Source organism: Gasterosteus aculeatus, chromosome 6, assembly GCF_964276395.1.
Source record: "Gasterosteus aculeatus chromosome 6, fGasAcu3.hap1.1, whole genome shotgun sequence".
NCBI classification, from domain to species: Eukaryota; Metazoa; Chordata; class Actinopteri; order Perciformes; family Gasterosteidae; genus Gasterosteus; species Gasterosteus aculeatus.
The window spans coordinates 5,570,165-5,597,346 of record NC_135693.1 but is presented as its reverse complement, the minus strand read 5'-3'; the positions used below and the strand labels follow the sequence as shown (position 1 = coordinate 5,597,346).

Sequence of the window (27,182 nt, the reverse complement as noted above, 5' to 3'; positions counted from 1 at the left end):
GTCCCCGCGTCTGTAGCCCGGAGGTGTTTGCTCATCTGTACGCGTCGGCCTCTGCGTACATGATACGAGCCGACAGACACGCAGCACTCATGGGAGTACAGCACCACATTAAAGCCTCCAGGTCCAAAAGCACATGCATGGCGTGAACAGTGAGAGGGATTTATAATTTATTACATGTTGTCAAAGCTGTTTCATGTGCCGGCGGACTGTGTGATCATCTCGTGTTTCTCTAATTTCACTGCTTTATGGCTGGGCCTCATTCCAGGCCCGTGCTGAAATATGTCCTTTGAATTTAATCTCAAAACTGTACCTTAGCTCCCTACAAAGCTCCGCACATCAGCATGAATTAGATACATGGGAAATATGTCCCTTTTAACAGTGTGTTGAGTAAAAAACAACAGGAGTGGCCTTTCATTCCAACTACGTGACGACTGCTTTATTAGTTAATGGCAAATGAATCAAAGCACACAATGCCAAATTTGTGTCCTCGGCTACCATGTGACCAGCAGCTGGTTAGCAACCATTTCTGCAGCGCTCACACAGATAACATTATCTCCCCTGCCACTGAATGTGTGTGTGTGTGAGTCACAGGATGTTGATGATGGTGCGAAGTTAACAATAAATATGGGGGAAACGCTGGCTCCCCCTCTGAACTGCTGCTGACCGCTTGCCTGCGTATTCCAGATCCCAGTGAACGCCACCAACGCTCAGCCTCTGGGCCAGCAGTTGGTGGCCTTCACCAGCAGGGCGGCGCACTTCACCGACGTCATGGACGTCATCTTCGTCACGCACCTGGTGGAGAGGCTGACCAGGCTGGTGGAGAAACGTAGAGACGTGAGTGTGGGCGCACGCGAGGAGGAACCGCGCATGGTCAGGTTGTGCAGAGGGGGGGCAGGGGGGGGGGCTGCCTAGCTCAGTCAGGGAAAAGAATCCATGTTCGCTCAGACTCGTCCAATTACTCCTCGTTGGTCAGTGGGGAGGAGACATTATGACGAGATGCTTCAAGTTTTATTATTCCCCGAGACAATATGGATGAGACCACCCTCATTCATCCAATAAAGAACAGTTGAACAGCAACAATGAGAAGTACAGTAAGTAAATAGCAAACTGCCGTCCCAGGGAAGCGATTAGGCCCCATTGGCGCTGTTAATCTAAATTAAATCTCCCCATAATGAATGAAGCCACCATTTGTCTCCCTCCCAATTCTGACTGCAGATTATAAATGTGCCTGTTGTTGAGGATGTGATTGATGTGCATGATGAGTCTGCCTCCTCTTGTGTGCGCGCGCGGGGGGGAGGGTTTCATACGGTAGCGGTTGTGCGGTTGTCCCGGTGTATTTCACACGCCTCGTCTCCACAGCTGGGGGACTACGTGTCCGACGTAGCCAGCAACATGATGCAGGTGGAGGAGCACATCCTGTGGATGGCGCAGAACGAGGCCAGAGCGTGCACTCGCATCGTGCAGTGCGTGGAGCGCATCGCAGACCTGGCGCTGAGTGGAGACAATCAGGTCATTTCCAAGGTACATGGCGGGACACACACACACACATACAGACTCATGGCCACACTCAGTCAGGGCGAAGGTTGATTATCTGACTAAATGTCCCATCGCCTTACCCTTTTTTCTTCGCAGCCTGGAATAATGAGAAGTTAATATGGCTTTAGCAGATAACTCGAATAAGGCGAGGGGAAGATAAATTGCTTCCTTTGTTTCCTCTTGCTCCCCGTCTTATTTTGGCTCTCTCTGCTATCTCTTGGGATAAAAGTATCTGCCTAATGACGGATATAGAAATCTCTTCAGCGGCGCCCGACTCCTTATTCTCGGGATTCTCAACCCTCCCCACCCAGGTGTCTGCGAACATCGCTCTCGAGGCCTTTCTGATCCGGCCGTCCGACTTCCTCGGCCTGTCCTGCACGGCTCTTCAGCGGCCTTCCCCCTCGCCCGCCACCTCGCCCCCCGCTGACAGCGGCTCCCGCGCCGACAAGGACACGAGACGAGAGCGCCGTGCCCCGGACGAATCGTTGCTCATCTTCAAATGCCACACTGTCAACAGCAGCGGCTCACCCGCCAGCCAGCTCAGCAAGGTAGGGCTCCGGCTAATAAATGGTGTGAAACCTTCTCAAATATGCTGCTCTGCTCTTTTTCCGGCCTCTGTTGGCGAAAAATCCACCAAATCCAGCCCGAGGTCAGGAAACCGCGTTCTCTATGTCTCCCTCCCAGCGGGTATGTTCTTGTGGAAGGCCGCTCTCTGTTCAAATGCGGCAGTGAGAGAAGAAGGGCAGAAGGAGAAATAAAATATGAGTTAAGGCAGGGCGGCTTATACAGCAGCTCGTGGGCACGAGGAAATGAATCCTCCAGCCCCACACAGTTGAAGTACGCGGGAAGGATTACCGGCCGCCCGGGAGTTTGCTGTCGCCCATTTGTCGCTGCAAGGTGACACCTTGTTTGGGTCCGTTGGTACGCCGTCGATCAGCTGGTGAGAGGCGGGGGTTGCAGCGGGGCCAGGGCCTGCAAACACAACGGCCATTTGGGTGTCAACAGAGGTGCCCCCCCTCCCTCGTCCCCCCCGTCCTCCGGGATGAATAAGATGGCCTTGGGTCCGTGTCATTTTAAATCCATCGGTGGCCGTTCCAAAAGACAAACCGCGACAGACGGGGGGGAGGGGCGGGGGGGGACTCGGCACCTGCAGTCGACTCCCCTGGCACTGAAGTGGCATAGCGCTGCAACATCTGAAAGGTTTGCCCCCCTCCAGCTATTCTGCTGATGAATCCATCAGAGCGTGCATCAGGGGGAGAGAGAGTGCATTGCTGAGCGCTTCGTCTTTGAGTCTCAGCGCTCATTTCATTTCCTCTCATCTTCTTCTCCTCTGTCGAGACACGTGTCGAGTCTCTGCAGTTCTGTTAGCAATTGCGGCACTTTGTTTGGAGTGTGTGCATGTATATGTATGTCTTTATGTATATATGCATTTCTGTGAGTCATTCTCACAGGGAGGAAAACTGCTGCATTTCTGAATGCGGGAAGTTTGCCCTGAATACCGTCTTGTTAACTTTGTGGAATTGCGAGTCAAATGTGGAGAACACATTTCTCTTGTGGCACGTTTCCACCGAGCGGTATGGTACGGTACGGTACGGGTCGGTACGGGTCGGTACGGGTCGGGTCTGTTAACCATGATTTGGCGAGCGCTTCCGTCCTTGGTGTCATTCCAGAGCTCCGACAGGTTTCTCTAACTGAAGTTGAGCTGTTGGGCATAAGCCTCGAGCAGAATGGGATTTGTCTTTTTGTAAAGTGTAAATGTGAGAGGAGGCTTTGACCTGTGCTGCTCTCCAACACTTCTAATCAGTGGCTAATCTCAGGCGAGAACCAATGTCCTAAAGCAGTGTGGCAAAGATTCATGTTTGCTCATCGTGATGCAAGAGACCCCCCCCCCCCTCCCCCTCGTTGGTGGTGATTTACGGTTTTGAAGCTCTTTGTTTTGTCCATCTTGCTTTTTTACAAACAGTAGAGAGACGAGGGGACTGGCCAACGCCTTGGTGGCAACCTGTCCATCACAGGGGACCCACACCCTTAAGCATGCTGTGCTTAATGCTCTGTTTGACTCTTAATGCGCGTTATTAAATGAACATCAGTGTTGATGGGAACCGTGAGGGGAAGAAGTGTAATACTATTTCCAGCTCATTTGGCACGCAGAATGAACACCGTCCCAGGGCGAGTCACACTCTCACACCTACAAGCTGCCCCCTTTCCACAGCTCCTGCCCCTCTGCAACAGTTGTGGGGTGAAGCACTTTATTGTTAAGGGACATGAAAGTGACTCCAACAGCCTGTAAAAGGGCTCTAGTTTGTTTAAGGTACCACAAGCCACCCCATCTCTCGCTCTCTCTCTCTCTCTCTCTCTCTCTCTCTCTCTCTCACGCTACCATTCACACGGCATGTGGGAAAGTCTCTCAGGCCGAATACTTTAGCAGATGCTCCGTCTCAATCAAAGGACACTTGTGTTGCTGAGATGGTGTGAAAACTGTCGCTAAACAGAAAAACACTCCCCCAGGAACTCTAATTTACTTCTAATGTGATACTCAGTGTACAGAATGTGTTGGTTTGTGAACTTGGAAAGCCGAAAGAGACATGCTATGATTGCACTTGTGTGTGTAACAGGGGAGGTTAGAGGAATATGTGAGGACTCAGGAGGCAGCTGGTGGCTAAGGAGTGATATACAGCCCAGATAAAGATCTGCATCAAAGTCATCTGGAGCAGGATTCCACAAACACTCACTGGGTTGTTGACTGGGTTGTCATTCCAAGAGCCTTTAGGTGGACGGGCGGAGGACGGTTCGAAAAAACAAAAAGCAGCCGTTTTTGGTCACAGTTTTTACAACGAGGTGATGGACTCACAGAGAACGTGGCTGAGCAAAGCATGAAGATCTTCCTGATGGAACATTTATTCAGCTGCATGCAGACAAGAACTATGGTTTCCTCTTTTTTACTATACATGTGTGGGTGCAACATACTGAAATTAAATGAATATTCAATTTTAATTGCATAAAAATGTAAGATAGCTGGGGTCCCATGGACGCGCAGGGGCAATTGGTGCGGCATAGACATGCAACACATTCAATATTAATGAACTTTGAATAAACAAATAATAAGTCACCGCTCTTTTTCAACTGTTGGCTCCAGCTTATCGACTGCACTATAGTTTAGCTTGAGCAGTTCACAGCTAACACTCCAAAGTGTGTCTCTTTCTGCTGGAATAGATATCTTGTTAATGAGTTGTTTCTGATGCCTTACAGTAGTGCCCCCCCTGCACATCGTTTGGCCGAGACAAAGCTCATGATTGTGGTCCTCGCATCAAGCTGCCTGAGCCGGTGTTGAGTTGGAGGATGAAGGAGAGTTGCATCCAATTGAAGCAAAATGAAGCAGAGCTGTAGATGTTATGGCAGGAGGTATAATGTCAAAGATTAAAGTGAAGCCAGCAGCTATTCTTTACTGAGAACCAAGACCTGCTGGGGGCTCTGTCCCCCCCTCAACCATGTTCAGTGCAAACTCAAACCCTTTGGTTTCATCAGACATGACGTTCAGGAGCGCAGGAATGAATGCACATGCTATGCACACACACACACACACACACACACACACGTTCCCGTGTGACTCATCAGTCAGTCTGTCTCACACTCCGTTTAACAGCACGCAGTGAAGGCTGAAACAGCCGCTCAGCACCACGGCTTGTTATCCACAAAAAGAGAGATACAGATACAAAGATACAGACAGGCAGAAACGGAGGATTGAGGCAAAGGAACCGTGGTCTGATGTCATCGCATGATCACAGAATGTATGCCTCAACACTGCCCACAGGTATGAGGAAGGGCGACATGTTTTTAGGTTGTCTGACCGTTTTCACCGACGCGACATCTCAGCAAGACCTTGAGGGAAATGTCTCTTTGGATGTGACCTCGTCTCCGTCCTCTCAACCCAATAAAAGTGTTTCTTTGCACTGGTGATCAAAGGTCACTTTGGCCTCACAAAACACTGTTATTGGCCATAACTCAAGAATTCTTCTGTTAATTATGACGATTTTAATCTTAATAGGTTCCACATAACGACTTGATGACTGTTTGAACAGAAATGGATTCTACCACGTTGACCAAGTGTCAGATTATAATTAGTATTTGAATGGTACGTACAGTAAATGAAATGTAAGTGAACTGAATGATAAACACGTCCTCATAGAACTCAAGTGTTCTGTCATTAACTAGAACTTTTTCAGAGGGGCTTTAAAAGTGATTAATGGGCCGGCTCCTAAAAAAACTGCCTGCTTCCCATAAACTGGGGTCCTTTTACAGGCTGTTCCCTCCGTCCCCGTGTGACTGGCTGAATGACTGAGTGATCTGCTCCCCATCTCACTCTGGCACAAGCTGAGCACCGTTTAGAGCCGCTCGGGTCCAACTGGACTAAGACACACGGCATATGGCCCTGCTGCGCCAACACCTTGCCAAAGAGTGACGTGATTAAACGCAGCCTTGCGGCTCACTCAATGCACTCTATTGTAAAACTATTTTTCTCCCGGTTGACTTCTGTTTTTTTTTTGTTTTTTTTCCCCCAGAAACATTTTTCAAACTGTTGCAGAGGAAGGTCAAAAGAAAGAGAGGGCTTTCTTCCAAAGTTTAGAAATGATACAATCGTTAGAAAGTACGTGATACAATCTGTGTGTGTGTGTGTGTGTGTGTGTGTGTGTGTGTGTGTGTGTGTGTGTGTGTGTGTGTGTGTGTGTGTGTGCACGTGCACGCTTTTTCCTTCAGAGGTCTTTATGGAATCCATAATGATCATGAGCAATCCAGGTGGTGAGATGACACAAGTTCAGTCTGGCCCGAAGTGTCATCTCTCCACTTCTGCCTTCAAGTGTCTCTTTGTCGTTTTCTGTAAGCAATCAAACTAACACCAAAATACCACAGAAGAAGAAACAGAAATGTAAGAAAAAACCAAATGTTGGAGGAACAGTTGTGCTGAGCTCTTCACTCGAGGTGCAGCTCAGATGTTGACTTGTGTGACAGAAGAAGATCCAATACTGGTTGGCGTTCATGCTTCAATGACAAATACAGTTTGAAACAATACAGTATGTTGAGGAGCGAATGAGTCGCGAGAAAAAAAATGAAGGGATCACAAGAGGTGTGCTTAAATCAATTAGACCCATTGGTGTAACTACACGCTGTACACGGCCTGTAAATCACCAAAGGCATGAGGATTGATTGTTGAAGATGAACATCTGTAGCAGATTTCATTGGAATTGATCGCTAGGTTCTTCACATATTTCCGTTTGGAAGTTTGTCATTCCAAGAGCCAAGTCGTGCGACGTGCCAAGAACCACAATATCCTGTGTGTCTGTATGACGGGTGAATATAAACCAAAGAAAAGGAGACTTAAACGCACGCTTGAATGGATCAAAACAGCCAAAACAAAAATGGAGTGACAACAAAGTTGATGTTATTTGGGCATTAGTGGGGGGAAATGTGTGTATTGACGCTGTGAAGTACTTGTGCTGTGTACTTGTGCTGCAGACTGCGATGTTCCCACTGCTGATGCTGTGACAGTTTGAAATGATCCTAATGCCAATAATTGTAATGTAGCGAGGAGTCGAACAACTGCTGGAATGGAAGGTGAGCGCTGAGTCGGAGATGCGATGTCATCTTTGATTTCTTCCAGTAAATGTAATTCTGCATATTGCACATCGCGTCATCTGCAACGCGCAATGATTTTGTGTTCACTCAACTGAAAAGGTGTGATCCTTGTGGGATGCATGACACGCGACTCGGTGCGCCTTGTTACCTCGCCATGCGTTTACGCGCACACTGCGAAACAAATATGCCTCAAGTTTTTACTTTTTCTTCATTATTTTATCTGGCGGCTGTGCATTTATCTGAATAAGGCAAGTGTCAATGTTGAAATCCTGCCGGAATTTGAACGATTGTATTTAAATATTGTTCCATTTTTCTTTCTTCTTAACTGGATGTAGTGAACTTTGTGGGGTCATGCTCGACATTTGCACATTTCACGAACTCTAATAAACCATCTTTTGTTTCGCAGACTCCAGGTAGATATTTATTTTCAAATTGCGGCGCGTAGTGTCTCAGCCATATATTAATAGCACAACATTGCACGAATGTAAACGAGCACACATTTTCCTGAGCGTTTCCTGAGCGTTACTCTGTTGCATTTGATCGCAGAGTCATAGTTTGCACTCACTGTTTCAAAGGTCTGCTTGAACCTAATTGGGATAAAATCTGACACAGCAAATGCTTTCCTTATTGAACGTTCCCAAAAAAGTCCCCAACACAAACCGAATGCCTTCTGTGACTTCACACATAGTAGAAAACTGACTTTGAGCTGCGAAAATATGAACACTTTCTGCGGGAATTTAAGATCAAATGTTTGTCATGGATAAAATAAAAATAAGCTTTCATGTGTGCTTGAGCTTTAGGGGATGTTATCTAACGAGGTGAATACCCACTGGAATCGGGAGTTCAAAATATTCTTTAGCATCGGTTTTGAGGTAGATGAACTATATTTCATGGTATGTAGATCGAACGAGAGACATGACCTCACGGTACCCAAGTAGAAGGAACGGTAATGTTTTTTTCTGTGGATATTTTTATACAAAAGTGGATCTTTGAAATCAATTTGGAAGAAGCTCTATGGTTTGCATGTTCAGCACTTTATTGTAAGTCTTATGTTTTTCTCTGTCCCGACGCACCCGGGTCTTGACTTGTCTTCAAACCTTTTACGTCTTGGCCTCGTCTCTGTTTTGTCCCTGAAACACTGTAGTCTTGGTCTGCACATGGCTCTCGGTTTCGTTTGTCTGGACTACCAGACGGCAGAGTATGGTACTATTTGGAGTATTGGACCAGAGGATTGGAAACCTTCACATCATCCATGGCAATTATCAAATATAAGACCTTGCAGGTTGTTGTTTTATTACAAAGAGAATGGAAAATGTATCTCATGAGCCTTCAGTTGTCTCAGGGTGACTTTTCAGTTAGTTGTCCCCTCCATCTTTTCAGCATCGTGCCTGATTACTGACCTTTCAACCGGTATCACTCGGCTTAATGCCACAGCGTCACTCTGTTTGGATCAGATTCGAAACCAATTACGGCTGAATTACACAAACATGTGGCGTCTCTTCCCGTTCCCAAGTCCTTGAAGTGAATAGCAGAGTGTATGGTTCATTGGGGATGACAGTTGAGGACAATATTTACCACTTTAGATCTCCCCCTTCCTTGTCATTGACAGGTAATTAGTGGAAGCCTTTAGGCTGAACTGGCGGAGCGTTCAGCGGCCTCTTCTCTCCTCAGATAGCCGCTCTCTGCTCAACGGAGCTCTGCTGCTTTTTAGTTACACGCCAACGCAGAGCCGGGTGCGTGTGTCTGTTTGGTTTCTTTGGTAATTTTAAAGGGGCTATATGTGGCTGTGAGGATGTGTGTGTGTGTGTGTGTGTGTGTGTGTGCGTGTGTGTGTGCGCGTCAGCCTCCCTCCAGGTTAAAACTCTATATCAGGGGAAGCTGTTGCAGCAGAACAGAGCTGCCGGCTGCTAAGACAACCAAACATGACCCAGTTGGTCCCGATACAGTAAACGCATAGCCTCTAATTGGAATATGTTAGGGATGCGTTGTGTACCGCCCCTCTAATAAGCTTCGGAGGATTTAGAGTACTTAACTCCACCGCGAACGGTGCAAGGAGCATCCATTAGCTCGTTGACCCTGCGTCTCCATGTGGAGGGGCCACAGGTGGAGCAAATCCTCCCTCCGCATCTGACATGCAGACGACCAGAGGTTAATAGCATGGATGTTGGACCGCAGTGAGGCGTCAGAAGGAAATGGCAACGGGCGTCGATGTTCAAGGGCTGTTACGGTTTTCATTACGTGATGTTATGCTTCATAATGACGAGTGGGTGCATTGTGCAGGTGAGAGGTGGAATCCGGGAAGCGCACGAGCACGCCTTTCAATGCGAAAATATGCATGTATGCATGCCGGCATCGCGCGGCGCTCGCGTTCACATGCAAAGATGTGAATATCAAGTGTTGAAGTGGGCCGATCCGTGAAGATGCATTACGCTCCACAGCTAGAAGGCATAGCGGAATATCACTCCGTCCCTGAGGAATCACTTTCTCTTCCCTTTGCAGCTCGCTGAAACAAACAGGCCTGTGATGCAGGTGCGAGAGGCCTTGAATCCTAAACACCTCACAAGAGAGGAATGCAGTTGAGAGGCGCAGAAGGACGAGGAGGGGGAGGAAGAGAAGGAGGAGGGTGAGCAGGGCCAGCAGACAAAAAGAGAGCTGAAGTAGGAAAAAAGAATGATTCACTGGAAAATGTGCCAAATGAAGGACTGCGGGCTGACAGGTGTGTCCAGGAAATAGCTAGCGAGATGGAGAAACTAAGCAGGGGGGCGAGATTGAGAAAGAGAAATTGTCCTTTCAGTAGCTGTAGACCAGCAGGCCTCAGGAGTTTTGGAGGTTCGTGGATGAGCAGAGGAGTCGCTCCTTTACTTTAATGAACGCGCACCGGACGAGTCGTCCCCACCTCAATCATGTGTCCCAGCCCAACTTTTCTGAGAAATCTACCCAGGGAGGTAACTTCAGACTTCCTATTTTTATTTTTCATCAGAAGCCAATGAGCATCCATATCTTTCCTTTCCGCCTGATTCCTTCATTTATTTCATCAAACCATTTGGTTGAGTCACGCAGCACTTACCAAACCTCTGTTGGCTGTGATGAGCAGGCTTTTACTGCGGTACATGTTCCTCCTGCACCGCTCTGATGAGGAGACATTGGCTCATCACTGACTGTTTGTGCTTCCATACATTTAGCAAAGTTCTCCTTCTTTGCGCTTTGTGCCACGGTATTATCACGCAAGCAGCTCCGCATTGTCATCCAGCTCCGTCCCTGACGGCTGACTGTAGAAAACCAAAAAAACGCTTCAGGATGAATAAGCCTTTGATAAATAGGTCATTTTCAATTATACATTGCATCTGCATCTGATGGAGTCTTCCGTAATCGCGTCAAAGAGAGGATGGTAAAGATTCCCTTTGCATGTAGCCTCACTTCAAACCTGCATCCTCTCCAACGAGCAGCGAGGTCGTCCTAAAAATAGCTTCTAATACGGTTTGGAAAACTGTCAGTGGGGAGAAATGTAGGTTCTGAGATTCCCCGACCAGAGTCGGCTCTGTTCACAGGTCACAAGGCTTGCACGGGCGCTTAGATGGTAGACAAAAGGCCAAATGTGTTTTGTTTAGTCCCATTCAAAAGAATGCAGGGCGGTGGACACACCGTAACCATAACTGATTTGCTTAAATCACCACCACGTTAATACTATTAACATTGTTAGAATGGTCAAGGAACCAAGATATACTGCCGTGCTTTTGGTGTTACATTTTAGTGTAGGACCAAACCTCCTAGAAGCCGCCTCTGCCACCTGCCAGCGCACCATCTCTGGATTACTCCCCACAAAAAGCCCGGAGCTGAAGCTGACCCGTCAGTCGCATGATATTCACGCTCTACTTGACTGAACGGTGGCTGGTGATAAGCAGACAATGCAGCCAGGAGCCCGGGTCCCTGGTCCCGCTGTGACAGCTGTGCCTCTGTTTGACGGGTAAAAAGATTGCTCCCGTGTGGCTCATTAAACCGCTAATGAAGGCAGGAGCGCCGTGTTGCCTTCACGGTGCCCTCTGAAAACGCCGGCGATGATGGGGATGGATGGTGTCGGCTGTATCGCTACCACAATGTTTCAGCAACAATATACTGTGGGGCCGTAGGGTCTGTGTACATTTGACTTTTAGAGGATTCTATTCATAAGGGCCTCTGGTGTTTGTTGTTTTAATCTCACTTATGGGATCACATGGTCATCGATGGGTTAATAAAACTCTTACGGCGCATTAGGCGGATTGAACAAGGCGGTTTTCCTGGAAAGTGGCTGTTGATTTGCTTGATACGACGTCTTTTTTTCTGCCAACAGCAGCAATATGGTTCATGTCCCAGTGCAACTCTGAGAGCGAATGAGCAACATCTTTCCTCCCTAAATAACAAATTACGCCAGCACCAGAAGACCGGCCAGCATCGGAAGCCTGTTGCACTGGTCCGCTGCCAGCTGTTTATATGGTTCACTGTGAATTTGAGCCAAGACTGAAACGTCCCATATGTGCGAAGTAGACTTCATCCGGATAAATAATATAGATCTCAATATTACATTTCCCGAATCTAGCAGTTTAAATGGCTTTGTCATGGTGACATTTCATCTCCAAAGCCAGTTAGCTGTGCCTCCAGTTTGACATGACACCGGGTCATCATGGCCTCGTCGTGAGTTGGACTTCCTGCTCTACTACAATCAGATGGCATTCATCATCCCCTGCCCTCTTATTGCCACTTACGTGACCCCCGGGCTCAAGTAATAAAGAAGCGTGTTTCTGAATTGGAATTTTCCAATCTAGACACCAATAACCCTCCAGGATTTCATTTTCCTCACCCTTGTGTGATCTCCTGTCACGTTGTCCTTCAGACACAAAGATGCTTCCGTGCTCCGACGTATTTCACAGTGATCCGGGAATATTTCAGCGGCGTGCAGTTATAAGAGGGATTTAAGTCACATCCCACACGTTTGATTGGACCACTAAAAAGTGGGCAGGCTCAGCGTTTTTCAATTTCTCGATCACTTTGAAAGCAGGAGGTCAAGGGCGGGATGAAAAGGGACACTTTGCAAGCGGCTCGGTGCCACTATCTTTGGGCTCACGCACGCAGATGAGCGGCCCTTTTTCATCATCATCATCATCATCACAACCCAACGATATTTCCGCCTTACATAACCAAACACATCCCTTTCTATCTCTATGTTTTATGCTCCTTGACCAAAAAGGCTTTTTACTCTGATTGGAGTATTTCTGTGAACACTGCAGGATGACTCGAGAAAAATTTGACACCATTTAATATCTGAGACATTTTTGGGGGGATTTGATCAAATACTGACATTCATGGCATGTTTTTTGCATTCAACAAGAAATAAAGGAGCAAGAGTGTTTTTATACTTAGACTTTAAAGATCAACACTAATGCACTACATGCTGTCTCTAGCGTCTATCAATATTACTCTATTTTGCCTTTAATATATATTAATGCTATCAATCGATTAGGAAAAGTAAAGTAATCTCCCATTTTGAAATTCATTAATTGCTTCCTCCATCTTCAACCACCGTCTCGCTCTCTGCGATCTAACTGACTGCAGCAGCGGTTTTGTGTCAAGGGTCAGGGGTCAACGCGCACCAGGCGCAAACAAAGCTGCATTAACTGCGTTAAACTATTTTATCGCATTAATCTCGGCCACCATAATTGCATATAGTAATATAATGTATATATATTTATATATCATTTTATTTTTTTGTGTGAAGCACATACATCCAACACACCCATTCCTCTCACGTCCTGGTCTCTCTTCCCCTCTCAGTCGTCCTCTTCCGGATCTTTTCATGTGGTTTAAAGCAGCAACTCCTGAGCCAACTGGCTGAGTTTTACCTCCTATGTGCCAGTTAATTTGGCCTGTGTTTCTTTATCTTCCACCTCTTGCTTCTGGTCTACAAATCAGGGCTCAATTGACTCCCACCTTCTTCTCTACCCCTCTGCCCTCCGTGTCCTGAAGTCTCCTCCCCCAAAAGGTGGGACGAAGCATCGGGGAGCCCTTTGTATCCGTCTCCTCTGTTCCCCGTCTCAGCTTCACACAAACCCCCTCCCTCCCTGTCTGCTGCGAAATGCTTTCATCCTCTCACCCTACATCCCCGCACTACACGGGGTAATTAGAGGAAATTAATGCATTTGGATGCTGTAATAACAACTTGCCCGCGGTTGAGTTGAGTTCCAGTTTTCATCCAAAAGCCTTTTTTTAAACGTAATTATCAGATAAAAACTGGAATGAATACCTGAGCGTGTTGCCTTGATGTGACGTCCCCTGCATACTGACGTCGAACAGCTGTTGATGTGACAGCCTGCATCTAGTTGTTATAGTTACTTCCTTCCTTGCTTTTAAGGCTGGGATCTTACAGGAACACATCACCAATAAAACAGAATAAGAGATGCCAGTGACTGAAGACTAGTGTTGATACTGTCATTTTTTGTAAACCACGTGTTAAGTTGAATGTGGACACCTTTGCATTCGGTCAGATGTACTTTGCACAACTAACTTGACTGAAAGTTACGTGTTACATTTTTTTGGACTGGGAATAAATTCTTGCAATAGGTGCGTTTTGTGCTTGGATTCGAAAAAAAACAAATAAATGGTTATCTGCTTGTATTTTCTTGCAACCAATCACTGCAAATGTTCCATATTTAATGCAATATGGGATCGGCACGATGCCGCAACCGCGGTTACCTTACAGCAAGGTTTTCTACAAGCACTCCATGTAACATAGGTTGAATGAATAATTGATGTCCCAACGGTCATTTTGGCGCGTGAGGTTTTGCTTTAAATATTTTTACGTAATTTTTCCTGCGTTGCTGAGGTTGATGGTGGACTCTTCTACTTCTCACTCGTTCCCATGGAAGTGCTAAAATGAGGAAAACGTATATTGTATATTACGTATATATATATATATATATATATATATATATATATTTCACTCTTTCCTCTGACCTCCTCCCTCACATACCAGCTTTTCTCTAATACCTACAAAAAGAAGAGGGGGAAAGAATACTTTTTAAAATTGCTCAGCAGTGTTTGCATGTCACACCGTCTGAGAACTGCAGAGATTCTGCCAGTTGTTCAATTAGAACGCTTGGATTGGCGAGATCGGGGTTTTACTGAACCAGCAGTGTTTGCTCAGAGGGAATCTGCTGCAGGAGCACCGGCCTTCACGAGTAATAATTACAGTAACAACGTGCTTGTGCCTCAATAGTCAGATATCACTTACTCTTTTCTCTGCCTCTGATTATTGTTGTTCCTCGCGTGGAAATGCTCATTTTCACCCCCCTACTGTATCTGTTACTGCGCTGTGCAAAGCTGTAAATTTGGCATGGCAGTTAAGAGTCCTCCCACGGAGAGTCCATAATTTTGGATTCACCGAAACAGCATAAGCGGCTTACTTTTGACGAAACGTGTGTGTGTGTGTGTGTGCGTGTATCATTCAGGACGAGTAGCTACACGCAAATGCAGCCTTTAACCCACGTTGTAAGGAAGGTCTTAAGTGTAACCCGGAGCCCCATAATACGTTTTATTTGCTGGCCGCACATAATATTTGTCCAGTACCATGCGGTTCAAATAAACTCTTCTGTCAATTTTGATTTATTTCATTTACAGTTTGTATTTAGGTTTGGGTACTAAACCGGTCGGGTTGCAGTCTAAGCCAATTCTAATGATTGGACTGGATCTTTCCTTCTACATTGTCGTTACATTGTGGATTCCTGACTGTTTCTAGTGAGCATGTTATATCGTTATACTACTCATCCATCAAAGTATGACAGGTCACGCTCAGTTCCCAACATTCAGTTTTAAAATGTGCAGCCTGAATAGGCCTTAAAGTTGCATTCTTCCTAACGGCCACCAGGGGGAGACTCTTATATCAAAGATTAGGAGCAAAATTCTCACTTGATTTATCTCAGTGAACGTGAAGATCGTCAATTGTTAGTTTCAAGTTTTCCCATTCAGATCCCGTTTAGAGCCAAACTGACCATAGAGCAGCGCATAGCTTCCTTATGATTGACATGTCGCTAATCTAAATCTAATGCCGATGGCTAAAATCCAAGATGGCGACGGCCCCAGTCTTCAAAACCGCGGTCAACCATTTGTGACGTCACAGCCACTACATCCACGTCGGTCACCTTTTGACAGGCGACTGCTTTCTATAACGTACAATAAGTCGCTTTAAAGGGCCATGAGCTGCATCTGCATCGTTAATGGAAAGCAAGTCTCTAACAGGGAGTTTGCTTGACATTTGATATCCGTCCTGGGTCCAGTAGCAATGATAATGCAGCACAACAGTGATGGAAGCCCCACCGAGAACGTTCCTCAAGTTGGGTTGTTTTGGGCGGGAAAGAATATTAACATTTCCCGTCTTACAGATTCCATTTTTTAGGAATGTGAATGTAATTCTTGGGGATTGAAAAATAAATTAACCAGCAGCAGCAGTCAGCAGATGCTCATTGTTGGCAGCCAAAACTTCAGAAAATGAGCTGAAGACCAACTACAGTGCACAAGCCGTTGTGCGTAGATTAAAGTTACAGGGGGCTGGAATCCGATTTGTTTTGATTCACTATCTGGAGAGATGACGACTCAGCCAAACTCCGTCCAGTTAATGAGCTCATTCCAAGCCTGCGGACTCTTGTTTACATGCACTGCAATGAGTCTAATTATGATCCCAAATGAACAAAACACCTAAAAGCTTCTTCACTTCAGGGCAAACCAACTGTAATTATCGCTTTAGTTTCAGAATACATTAATGCAGAGCAATACCCGCATTTTTGGAATTACGACCGAATCGTAGTATCACTTTTATTTGAAATACTTCGATTATACTTAAATATAGGCTTTCCAAAAGCCTCGCCGTCCTCTCAGCGCCGTGGCGGCAGACATTATGCAGAGAGCCTGCTGCATCCACCCTGCATTTATTATTTTTCTGTGTCATGACAGCAGGAAACTACGCCTTCTTCTCGCGCACGCTCCTACACAAACAACTTAATCACCTCACGTAATCACGTTGAGTTGGACTCAGGAGTGATCATTTGCCCCCCCCCCCCCCCCCCGGTGCTTCAATACAGCGCTTCCGTCCCATTGTCTGTTTTCAGGCTTTCTCCTCTAAATTCTGTGATTGGTTTTCTCTAATAAAACACAACAACACGTCTCCATTCAGTAGAACATTTCCCGCCTATGTCGCGTTCAACCTGCTGCTTGCGCCCCTCGTCTCCGTATCAGCAGGTGACGTCTTGTTTCTCCTCTAAAATCATACGCATTCAAATCCAGATTCCCTCTGATTCCAGTGATAACTGAATTGAAATGGCCGGCATGCTGACTGAGTGTGATAGCTACCTGCTGCAGCAGATATGGAGCTGGAGTGGGCCGCAGTAATTACCAAGCAGGAGACTGATCCCGGAATGTTAATGCTTTAACGGGCTCGGTGCATATGACTGCAGCTGCAGGGGGGAGACGAGGAAACTGTTCTCTGATACATCTGCATTAAAAGTCGGCCTGAACCGCAGTGGAAACGTTGTGGTTTAGGTTATTATTATTAATGACGGGGCATCTGGTGCTTATCGCGAAATGTTTGTTTTCATGAAAGGCAAAAGAAAAACGATAAAATGCTGATGGATAAACTCCTTTTGTCTTTTTTAGAAGGTTTGGATCTGTCTTCCACTGCTTTCCTTTGAAGTTCCCGACGGCTGTTTAAGCGAGCAACACAGCGGAGGCGAAGGAAAGAAAGCGTCCACCACGCCGGCAATATCCAGAGGTGGTTTTATTTTTCAGCTTCGTTTCAGGGGCTTGAAGGTCAATGTTGTATAAGGATAGATAACGAGACACGCATGCAGGCCGTGAGTCTAGAAACATCCACATCAATCTTTACATTATTCCTTAGAACAATATAAATAAGCAAGAACTATCGAACTAAACAGCTGCCCAGCTGTGGTTTTTAACCCGATGTACAGGGAGTAAATACTCCTCTCTATTTGTCAGGGACCATTTACAGCAGCAGGATGTGGGATTGACTCGATAATGAACTGGGTATCTGTGTATTCATGGTAATGAAGCATCATGTCACCCAGCGGAGCAGTGTGGCTCTCAGATGTGTTTTTAATAGTTCTTCGACAACAATGGAGCTCAGCAGCACGGAGGAAGAGGATGTGTCAGGCGTTGATACACATGCAAAGTCTTTTCATGTGCATGGTGACCATAGGAGAAATACAAATACATGCATTCTATTCCCCAGTATCCTATTGGTCAGTGTCTAAATGCACATACGTCTCACTAATCGGGCCCCTGACCCTGGTCAAAGACCGGACTTTGTCGTATTACACTCATTCTGGATCTGGACCAGATCGGGTTTGATATTGCTGCATTATCCGTGTTCATTAAGAGCATAATTGCATCGCAGTGTGTACTACAACACCTGGTAACAGTCCAGATCACAGGCAGTGTAGAGCAACAGGACACTGTGATTAACTTCTTTCTCGCTGCTAATTAAAACCAGAGTCTGACGCACACTAATTACCAAATTACAATGAATGCGCGGCGTGTCTCGGGGACACGTGTGGAGAAACGTTGCACATACAAAGTGAGCCTTCATCTGTCCAAGCAAAAGTCCCGCTGCAGTGTCAGAGCACAGGTAGAGTCCTCCAATCATCGGCGCTGCTCTGGAGCTCCTTCTCCCTGCCCCCCCCCCCCCGTCTCCCCCCTCACACGCATTCCAGTGTGTAACCTTTTCCGCAGCTGTGTAATCCGGTGTGCCGCTGCCCCGTGTTCTCCTGAAGAGCATAAGCAACTCCCAGCCCCGCTAATCCATACTGGAGCTCTCAACTCTTTCTGTGCGCGGCGCCCGACTCCGATCCTAAGACGGCGGATCATCTGTATGTATTTGCCAGCAGCTCCGCTCATCTCGTTAGCTGGCTCACTTTGCATTCACGCTGCCTCCGGCCATATTGTTCTGCGGCTGTCTGATGACGGCTCCCTTCACATTGGCAGGATTAGAATCCTGTTTGGGAAATGCTGTTCTTTTTTAGCTTTCGCGTTGGCATTAAAGTAGTCAAATTAACATGTATTCACACTAAAATAGTGGAATTAGCTTTTCAGGCTTTCAGCTTTTAAAAAAAAATCAAATACATGACACGTTGTCTGCAACAGTAGCTGCAGCCCTCACAGACAAAATAAAGGATTTTAAAAAAGGTGGAACGCACAAGGCCTTCAACGTCTCCAGTGTGAACCCCCCGCGTCAGTATTAGACGCCAAAGCAATGGACGCAGCATTTACAGTCTGCAGGCTCCTTTTTAGTGCTGACAAGGCTTCTGCACATACATACACGAGAGAGGCTTCTCTTGTGACGGCACTTGGGGCGTGTTGTGCTTTTGCCAGCCGATGGATGATCGGAGTTCTTCACACACACACACACACACACACACTCACACCTTGGGGTGCAGATAGGAGGTCACAACGCCTTCAATAATTCATCCAGCGAGTCCGCAGAACAAGGTGTTTCTCACTGGATTGCCGCAGCTTTGCTCACCGCTCCGACGGCGAGGCAGGTAGTCAGTGAGGCGCGTTCCCGTCCAGGGTCCGCTGGACAGCGGGCGTTTATAATTCATGAGAGTTTGATAAGGGACTAAAAGCCTTCCCTTACTTAGACAAAAAGCCGGTGACAGAGAGGTGGAGGGAAGAGGAGCCAGATGGCCGAGGGAAGGGAGAGTCCGTCGGGCGGGAGGGAAATAAAGGCGCCGCAAGGCAGAGGAAAAGGTGATGGTAATTGTAAATGTGGAGGACTGAGAGGAAGAGACGGGGCAATAGATAGAGACAGAGGTAGTCATAAATAAAGCATGGATGAAGGAGAGAGAAAGAGAGAGAGAGAGAATGTCCCTTGAGGAAGCTCTGGTTGCTATTCCCATCATCTAAACCATGACGTTGTTTGTGCCACATGAGGACAACAATAGTCCACCGCTGAGTCCTTTTTCACAGTAACCTGCGTAACGCTGGACCTGAACACAGACTACAGGACAAGTCCATCCAATAACGATCTCCATTTAAATCCTGAGGGTCATTGTGCATGGCCGAGAGATAAAGTACAGATATGGGACGTGTCCCCGTAGGGACCCCGTGTCTTTCTGTGCCTGTGCGTCCCTGCCTCTAACCGTTAGAGACGCTCTCTCCTGGCTGCAGCACGGTGGTCCGAGGATCTGCCCACAGCACGAGGCAGCAGCCAGTCCCCCGGGACTCCGAGAGCAACCATTGGTGCGTCGTTCCAAAGCAAAGCTTTGAAAGGGCGATGGGGAGGGGAGACGGTTAGGAGGGGAAATAGAAAAAAAGGTGTCTGGCGCTCTCTCAGATAACAGGTTAGTAGGACATGCAATGAGACCCGGGTGAATATGTGAGGTGCACTTCTATGAGGTGTAAGGTCTCTTTCAGGCATACATAGATAGAACATACTTAGAACAACAATTTAAATGGTCACTTTGTTAGTTTACTTCACGTTTTTAGTTTTTTCCGTCTACATCTCTGTTGAATTTGACTCACCAGAGTCAAATTCCAGACACCAGACCGTTGGCTAAACCCCTCCCCTGAACAAAGATTCACTACGTGACAATGTCAAGTTCAAGTGTCGGCTGCTGGAGAAGTGCCATTTTACGTCCTAGGCACCAGACCCCCACAACTCTCCCGGGGACTGTATGCTACCTGCCCATTTGTTCCTGATAGAGGGGTGGGTTGTTGTGCGGGACAGAATGTAAGACTTCCATCCATCGTAAAACCGCTTATCCTGCACACAGGGTCGCGGGGGGGCTGGAGTCCATCCCCAACTTCGGGCGATAGACAGGGTAGATCTTGGACTGGTCGCCAGCCAATCGCAGGGCTACACAGAGACATACAACCATTCACACTCTCATTCACACACCTACTGGCAATTTAAAGTCCCCAATTAACCTGATCCCCAGAGCATGTCTTTGGACTGTGGGAGGAAGCCAGAGAACCCGGAGAGAACCCACGCAGACACGGGTGCAGACTCTGGACGGAGTCGAACCCAGGACCTTCTTGCTGTGAGGCGACAGTGCTAACCACCACGCCACCGTGCCGTCCTGCCAGCCTGCCGAGGCTGCACCGGGTGGACGTCTCACATAGGGCAAGGGGGGGTATGATGTCCTCCTCTGATACTGAGTTATGGTTATGTATTGTCATGGATACTGTCATGGATACATTATGTGCTCTTTGTCCAAAGCCGCTCTTTGTCTTTACGGAGCAAGCGGCTGTTGTGACACACAGATCTCTTATGTCCTCATTCCTGAGGACATGTACTGTCACGTCCATTACTGAGAGGGCCTGAGAGAGATGAATTTAGATGTAGCGATCTTGTCTGGGGAAAGCTTTAATAGATTACATTTTATGGTGATGCGGCCTGTCCCTTGTCACTCACCGTGCACTTATCCTCTGAGCTTTACACCAGCACACAATCCCCAAACAAACATGCACCCGCCCACTCAAATCAAGACTCTTATCCGTCCCCGTGTCCATTACTCTGACTCTCACTTGGCGCTCCATCCTAATACAGCGGCGAAGCGTTGGGCTCGCGCTCTCTCCAGACCCCCCTCTCCACGCCCGTGATGAGATTTGGAAGCTCCTCTTAAGTGATCTGTTCGCCTTCCATTACGGAATCAGATGGGCCAATTTTAGTACCGCCATCATGGCGCGCATCGAACACACTGTCGCTGCCGACCGGCGCTTTTCCCGCTCTATTTTCATCAGGACAGCCCTCGGAGCAACGTCGATGTTAGCAGCTAATGACGGCAGAGCCACGAAATGGGGACTTAATGCTTCAATAAAAGTCTGTATTGCCCTCCTGCCCACCCGTCCTTACCAGCCACTAGTTCTCCCGATCGACATGTGTGCATTCCAGCAGCACCCTGCATGCAGATCCACAGTCAAGAAGTCCATTGGCTCCAGATGATGCATCTTGAAATTGTTGGAGCACTGATTGTCTGCTCAACCCCCTCTTTTAGTTGAGTGAACCTGATTGAAATGGCCGAGCCTCTCTTTATAGAGGGATACACTTTACTGCATGTCGGTGCGAGACAGCATTATAAGATTCACCATTAAGCAAAAAATGTTTGGAAGACGAATATACTCAGACTGGATCTAATTCACACAATTACACATTCGGCACATTGTTTTAAGGAATACTATCACGACAACTGAATACGAAGAGTTTTAACAACCATCCTTTTTATTCGCCTCCCGGGAGAAGAACTTGGCGGCTCCCAATACAGCCGCTCATAATTTATTCATTAGAAGCCGTTATCTGATTATCTCCGTTAATCAGCGATGTGTGTTCCTGTAAACAGAGCGTGAGGATAAAGTCGGGATCCACCTGACGTTGCGTGATTTGGGTTGTGAGCGAGTGTGGGCTTCGAAAAAGAATGTATAATGGGGCAAGTGGGTTAGGGCTCGTGTAACGGGGGACGCTAAACAAAACAAGCCAGTGCCAAAACATGGAGCCTCTCTTTCTCCTCGAGCTCATGAATAATGTAGCGGAGAAGCAAAAAAACACTACGATCTGTTGCCGCACCGCGCCGGTAAATAGACAATTAACATAATAGCATACACAAAGACATCCATCCGAGAGGCACACAGTGTCAGGTGAGCTGCTGCTGTGCAGGGTCACTGCTAATTGTGACAAAGCACTGCGAATGAACTGTGCTACATACAGAGGAATCCAGGCCTCAGAACTCAGCATGACATGGAACTTTTTTTGTTCTTTTTGCAGAGGTTCAGTTTACCCGGCTTTGAAAATCTGTCCTCCAAAAAGTATCCTTGTTCTATATTTATCCTAATGCCCTCATTCGTATTCAGTTCGGGCCTTCTCATAGATTTCCTTATTCAGTACTTATTTGAATGGGATTTTCAAGGCTCCCCTCCTCCCACTGCAAGTGCAGTACTTCGGTTAGCGTCACTGGGCGGAGGTGAAGAAGCGCTGAGGTTGTCCTTGGGGTTTTTTTTTTGGGGGGGGGGTCAATAAAGGCATTAAGCTATTTTTGCGGGGTCATATTAAGGATGCTGCACCTTGGACGCATCTTGAAAATACCACATCTCACCTCAATATGTATAAATGTTTCTGTCTGTTTGATTTGTTTTTCTGATATGGTCTAAAGTGGAGAAATCTGTTTACTTACAGAAACTTTTCATTATTGAATGGGCTAATAAAAACAATCTTGTTGTTTTGGGGATGCATTTTAAATGAATATTTGGGGGGGTGTTAACAACACTGACAAATACATTAGTTCTGACTCTTTCACAATAAAAGCCGCCCCTTGTTGTTTCCAGTTGAAAACGTGTAATGTGAACTAGCGCTGGGGGGTTAGACAGGAAACAGAGGTGCTGAGGCAGAACTACAATCTGTTACGCTGGAGGAGCATCATCTCCTGTGAACGCCTCCTGCGTGTGAATTTTAAATCATTTTAATCCAGAACATTCAGATCACGGTAGGAGCTTTCTCAGGAGCGTCTGGGTAGTGAATATGCCCCCACTAAAAGACACTACATGGATACAACATTGTAATCACGTTTCAACACTGACAAGAAACCCGTCCCCTCCAGGAACATTGATTGACAGCGCCTGTTTACACACATTGGGCTGTATCTGGATCCTGCTGCCCCGGGAGGGTACTTTAACTCGGATAAGCAGCTCTGGGAGGAGCTTTAGTTGTTAATGAGAAGGTAGATGTGATACATTGTGGCCTCCAGGAAAAAAGATAGATGGCAGAGTGTGTTGAGGTGAAGTCTTGTGGATATAGACCTAGGCTGGAGTTCCCACGGGGAGCCAACAAAGGTCGATTTGGTTTGGGATCGCATGAGGAGTCAGTGATGTGTTATCCAGGGCACATCTCTCTCCTCCTCCCTGTCTCTCTCTCTCTTCCCACCCCTGCTCTGGGATTGGGGGCTGTCTGATGAAGGTCATGGAGATAAGGTGGAATGTTGTTCTACTGTGGAGATAGGGAACTGCAGCAATTACTGCCGCGTCAATCGAAAAGCCTTTAAATATCTGCTGCTTTTCTGAGGAGAGGAGGTGGGGAAGCCTCCTGTCAAATGCTCCCTTGGCGCGTTGTAAAATCTCAACAAGTAATTTCATTTATTTTGTTTGAGATGTGTTTCAATGCACTTACAATCATGTAATTTAATTTGATATATCATACATTATTTATCAAACAATGTGATGCAGAAGGATGTGTCAAACAGCCACTCACTGTGAGATACAGTAAATCTATTATAACAAGCAATATGAAATATGTTATTGAAAACAGTAACATTGCATTGCTTTAAAACAAAAGCTGGGATGAAGTATCTCCAGGCTCTCTTTCTATTCAATTTTTTTTCATTTCTGATATCAATAAGAGGAAGCAAAATTTAAGGTATTTCCATCATCAATTTTTGGGCATGATAACAATCAATAGGCAGTTCATCGTTGTCCATAGTTAGTTGATAATCTACTGCCATGGCCTTTCATCACCACACGTCTGCACATAGGTATACACATAAGTATTGGAGCAAAAATAGCACTTTTACTAAGCAACTGCCGTGTGCCTTCTTTTGGTTGGATGAAGCAATGGATGACAATTCAAATCACTAATACAGCTAATTAATTTTATTGTTGGACAGACATTACATGAGACTAAATGTGCTTTGAAAATCTGTACCTCAATGCTATAGAAGGGCGACCCGAGTGTCAGGACAGGCCATCGCGTATTTAGTGCCAGGATAGGCAATTGGGTATATAGTGTCAGGATAGGCCACTTGGTATTTAGCGTCAGGATAGGCCATTGGGGATTTAGTGTCAGGATAGGCTATTGGGTATATAGTGTCAGGATAGGCCACTGGGTATTTAGTGTCAGGATAGGCTATTGGGTATATAGTGTCAGGATAGGCCACTGGGTATTTAGTGTCAGGATGGGCCATTGGGTATATAGTGTCAGGATAGGCCATTGGGTATATAGTGTTAGGATAGGCCATTGGGTATATAGTGTTAGGATAGGCCACTGGGTATATAGTGTCAGGATAGGCTATTGGGTAAATAGTGTCAGGATAGGCCATTGGGTATATAGTGTCAGGATAGGCCATTGGGTATATAGTGTTAGGATAGGCCACTGGGTATATAGTGTCAGGATAGGCCACTGGGTATATAGTGTCAGGATAGGCCATTGGGTATATAGTGTCAGGATAGGCCACTGGGTATATAGTGTCAGGATAGGCTATTGGGTATATAGTGTCAGGATAGGCTATTGGGTATATAGTGTCAGGATAGGCCATTGGGTAAATAGTGCCAGGATAGGCCATTGCGTATTTGGTGTCAGGATAGGCCATTGGGTATTTGGTGACAGGATAGGCCATTGGGTATTTGGTGACAGGATAGGCCACTGGTCAGGCAAACTATTGGCTGTGTGTTACATTTAGTATGTATTGTGTGGATGGAGGACAACAGTAAATGTGCATTCATCAAAGGACTTCTACACTCTGCATTCTGCCTTTCCTCAGATCGCCTCACACTAATTTACTTTCTTGCGTCGTCTCCGTGTTGCCTCTAACTCTCACACCTTAATCCGCGATCTGAGGCCAGCGGGTACCCGGGTTGCTTTGGCTGAGTGAAAATTACATTTGCACTGACATGGAAAGGCAGGTCCATCCCTGGAGTGGAACTAAAGTCTGGCTAGTACTGGCCGCTGTCAAGCATCCATTCTCATACAAGTCTCCCTGGAGGCTGTGGAGTAGCTTGTTTGAGGGAGACAGGTCAGAATCACCACCATGCTCTCATTGAGCTGGTTCCATAAGACCTGTTCACCCACATGCATTTTGTTAATATTACACCCTTAGTATAAAAATGTTAATACACATCACTTTGATTTGGGGCCTGTTTCAATATTGTGAACGTTTTTGAATAAACCAGTCATGCTCTGCAATAGTACCAAAGGACCGCTAGTCTTTAGAAACCCAGAATCTCCAAAGCAAAATGAAAGAGTTGATAGGCCAATGAAGCCGCTATCATTGATCATTGCACCATGGAGTCACATTAGTTTGGACACATTCTGCATTTGAAGGTGCTGGCTCTGGTTTAAAGCTGCACTAATCAATATTATTCAAAACAACAGGTAATCAGAAAACCTTATGTAATGTGAAATGTGCCTCTGGAACTACAACACAGAAAATGAAAAACATTCCGCCTGCTGTCAAAATACATTTTTTCTATTCTAAATCTTTCTGACCTGACAAATAACTTATCCATCTTCAGCCTGATTTCTGGCTGCAGCTGGGGGCTGTTTTCTGTAATAAAGTTCTGATTTAAATGTTATCCACTGTGGACATTCTTTAAAGTGAACTTCTCTTATCCTGGAGCTTGATGTGATACTGTGTAAGGACTATCCATTTCTTTAAATGCGCTTTAAACTGTATGTTTGTCGTTCTCTCTCGTGGGCTCTGTGATGGTGTTCCCTGTAGTGCCCCTTGTACTGAAAATGCTGACGGACTGAAAGCACTTCTCCTAAAGGGGGATAACGCAATCCCCTCCGGCTGCGCCTCTTGCCGATATCCAGTTGTTCCTGTGATCACAAATTGTTTGGGAGGTGAGGTCAAGTCAACTTTTGCTTCCATGATGTGCAGCACCCCCCGCCCTCGGTAAACTATCTAGACTAGCAAAATTTGCAAAAAAACTGGAGAAAATAAAGAGTTTTAATTTCCGCGTGGACGTGTTTATTTGCCCTTAGTATCACTATTAAGTTTGATATGTAGCGAGATATTAGCACGAACAGGAGATGAGCGATAAAGAGCAATTTGTGAACCGCTGCAGCAAACTGAGCAAAGTAAGTGTATTTTCAGGAAGTGGATGAAATCTCCCAACCCAGCTCCTGCTGCTCTGTGGCAGCTCATGAGAAAGTTGGAAGTGGAAAGCCATTTGCAGATGCAAAATACATGAAATAACCTTTCATTAAAAATATCCATGCCTCCATTCTGCAACCCTGAGATGTGCTTCTCTGCAAAGAGCCTCGTGAACAGGGCCATTAAAATGGCAACAAACATCACCGGTCAGCAAATTGAGGTCATCAATCAAGCTCCAGCATTCTCAATCGCCTGTGATGAGTCGAGAGATGTAAACGACACTTAGCCGACAGCACTGTTACGCAAATACATGAACTCTGATGGGCCGCAGGAAGAAATCATTGAGCTAATACCGCTAAAAGGACAAACGGGAGGGTGGAGGACATTTATGAGACTGTTATAAATTGTTTAGAAGCTAAAGAAATAAAGACACACCGTGAGGTGTCAGTGTCTGCTGATGGGGCCCCCAGTGTGAGAGGAGCGCAGAAGGGATCTGTAACAGGAGACACTGGATGGAAAGCTGCTGTCGTTTCATTGGATCTTAAATCAGGAATCACTCCAACATTTCCGCCGGAGTGTGAGGAGGTGATGAACCTGACTGTTTAGATAGTGAACGAAATAAATGGGGTTAAAGCACCGACACTTTAAAGTTATTTTATTTATTTTCCACAAACACGTTGAGGACCCAAAAGCCTGTATAGTTCTGTGATCAATTGACCTCAATTGTCATATACTTAGCTGTGATATCAAATAGATGTTATTTGGTGTAAAATGGGGCAAAATGGCCCTTTGGACAGTAAGGGTGAAGGAAGTGGAGCGTTAAGCTGCTACACAGCCTGATATTTCCCTCGGGAGCTGGTGGAGATCAAAACCGAGCTAACAGGGGAATGAATTATTCTCGCACTGGTCAAGTCACCAGAAGCAACACCAAACAAATGGTAATGTTTCTCTCTGTCTGTGAAGCTGTCTCCTTTTTATGTGTTGTCTTTTCATCGCATGCCGCCTTGTTCTAACCGTCGTCCAACCAGCGGCCTAAACCCCTGTGGTATTTAGCTTTCTCCACCAAAGAATATCATTTCACATCAAAATGATTTTCTGTTGTCCATTAATCATCAGTTTGCG

The 27,182-nt window shown here is 46.2% G+C and overlaps 1 protein-coding gene across 1 annotated transcript in view; it reads left to right on the top strand.

Moving 5' to 3' along the window:
• adgra1b (adhesion G protein-coupled receptor A1b) overlaps positions 1-27,182 on the top strand; it is a 122,381-nt gene that overhangs the window by 37,378 nt on the left and 57,821 nt on the right. Inside the window, exons 10-12 of the mRNA XM_040178809.2 lie at positions 685-834; positions 1,360-1,521; positions 1,848-2,084. Coding sequence (XP_040034743.1) covers positions 685-834; positions 1,360-1,521; positions 1,848-2,084 — 549 coding nt within the window. The remainder of the gene's footprint in view (positions 1-684; positions 835-1,359; positions 1,522-1,847; positions 2,085-27,182) is intronic.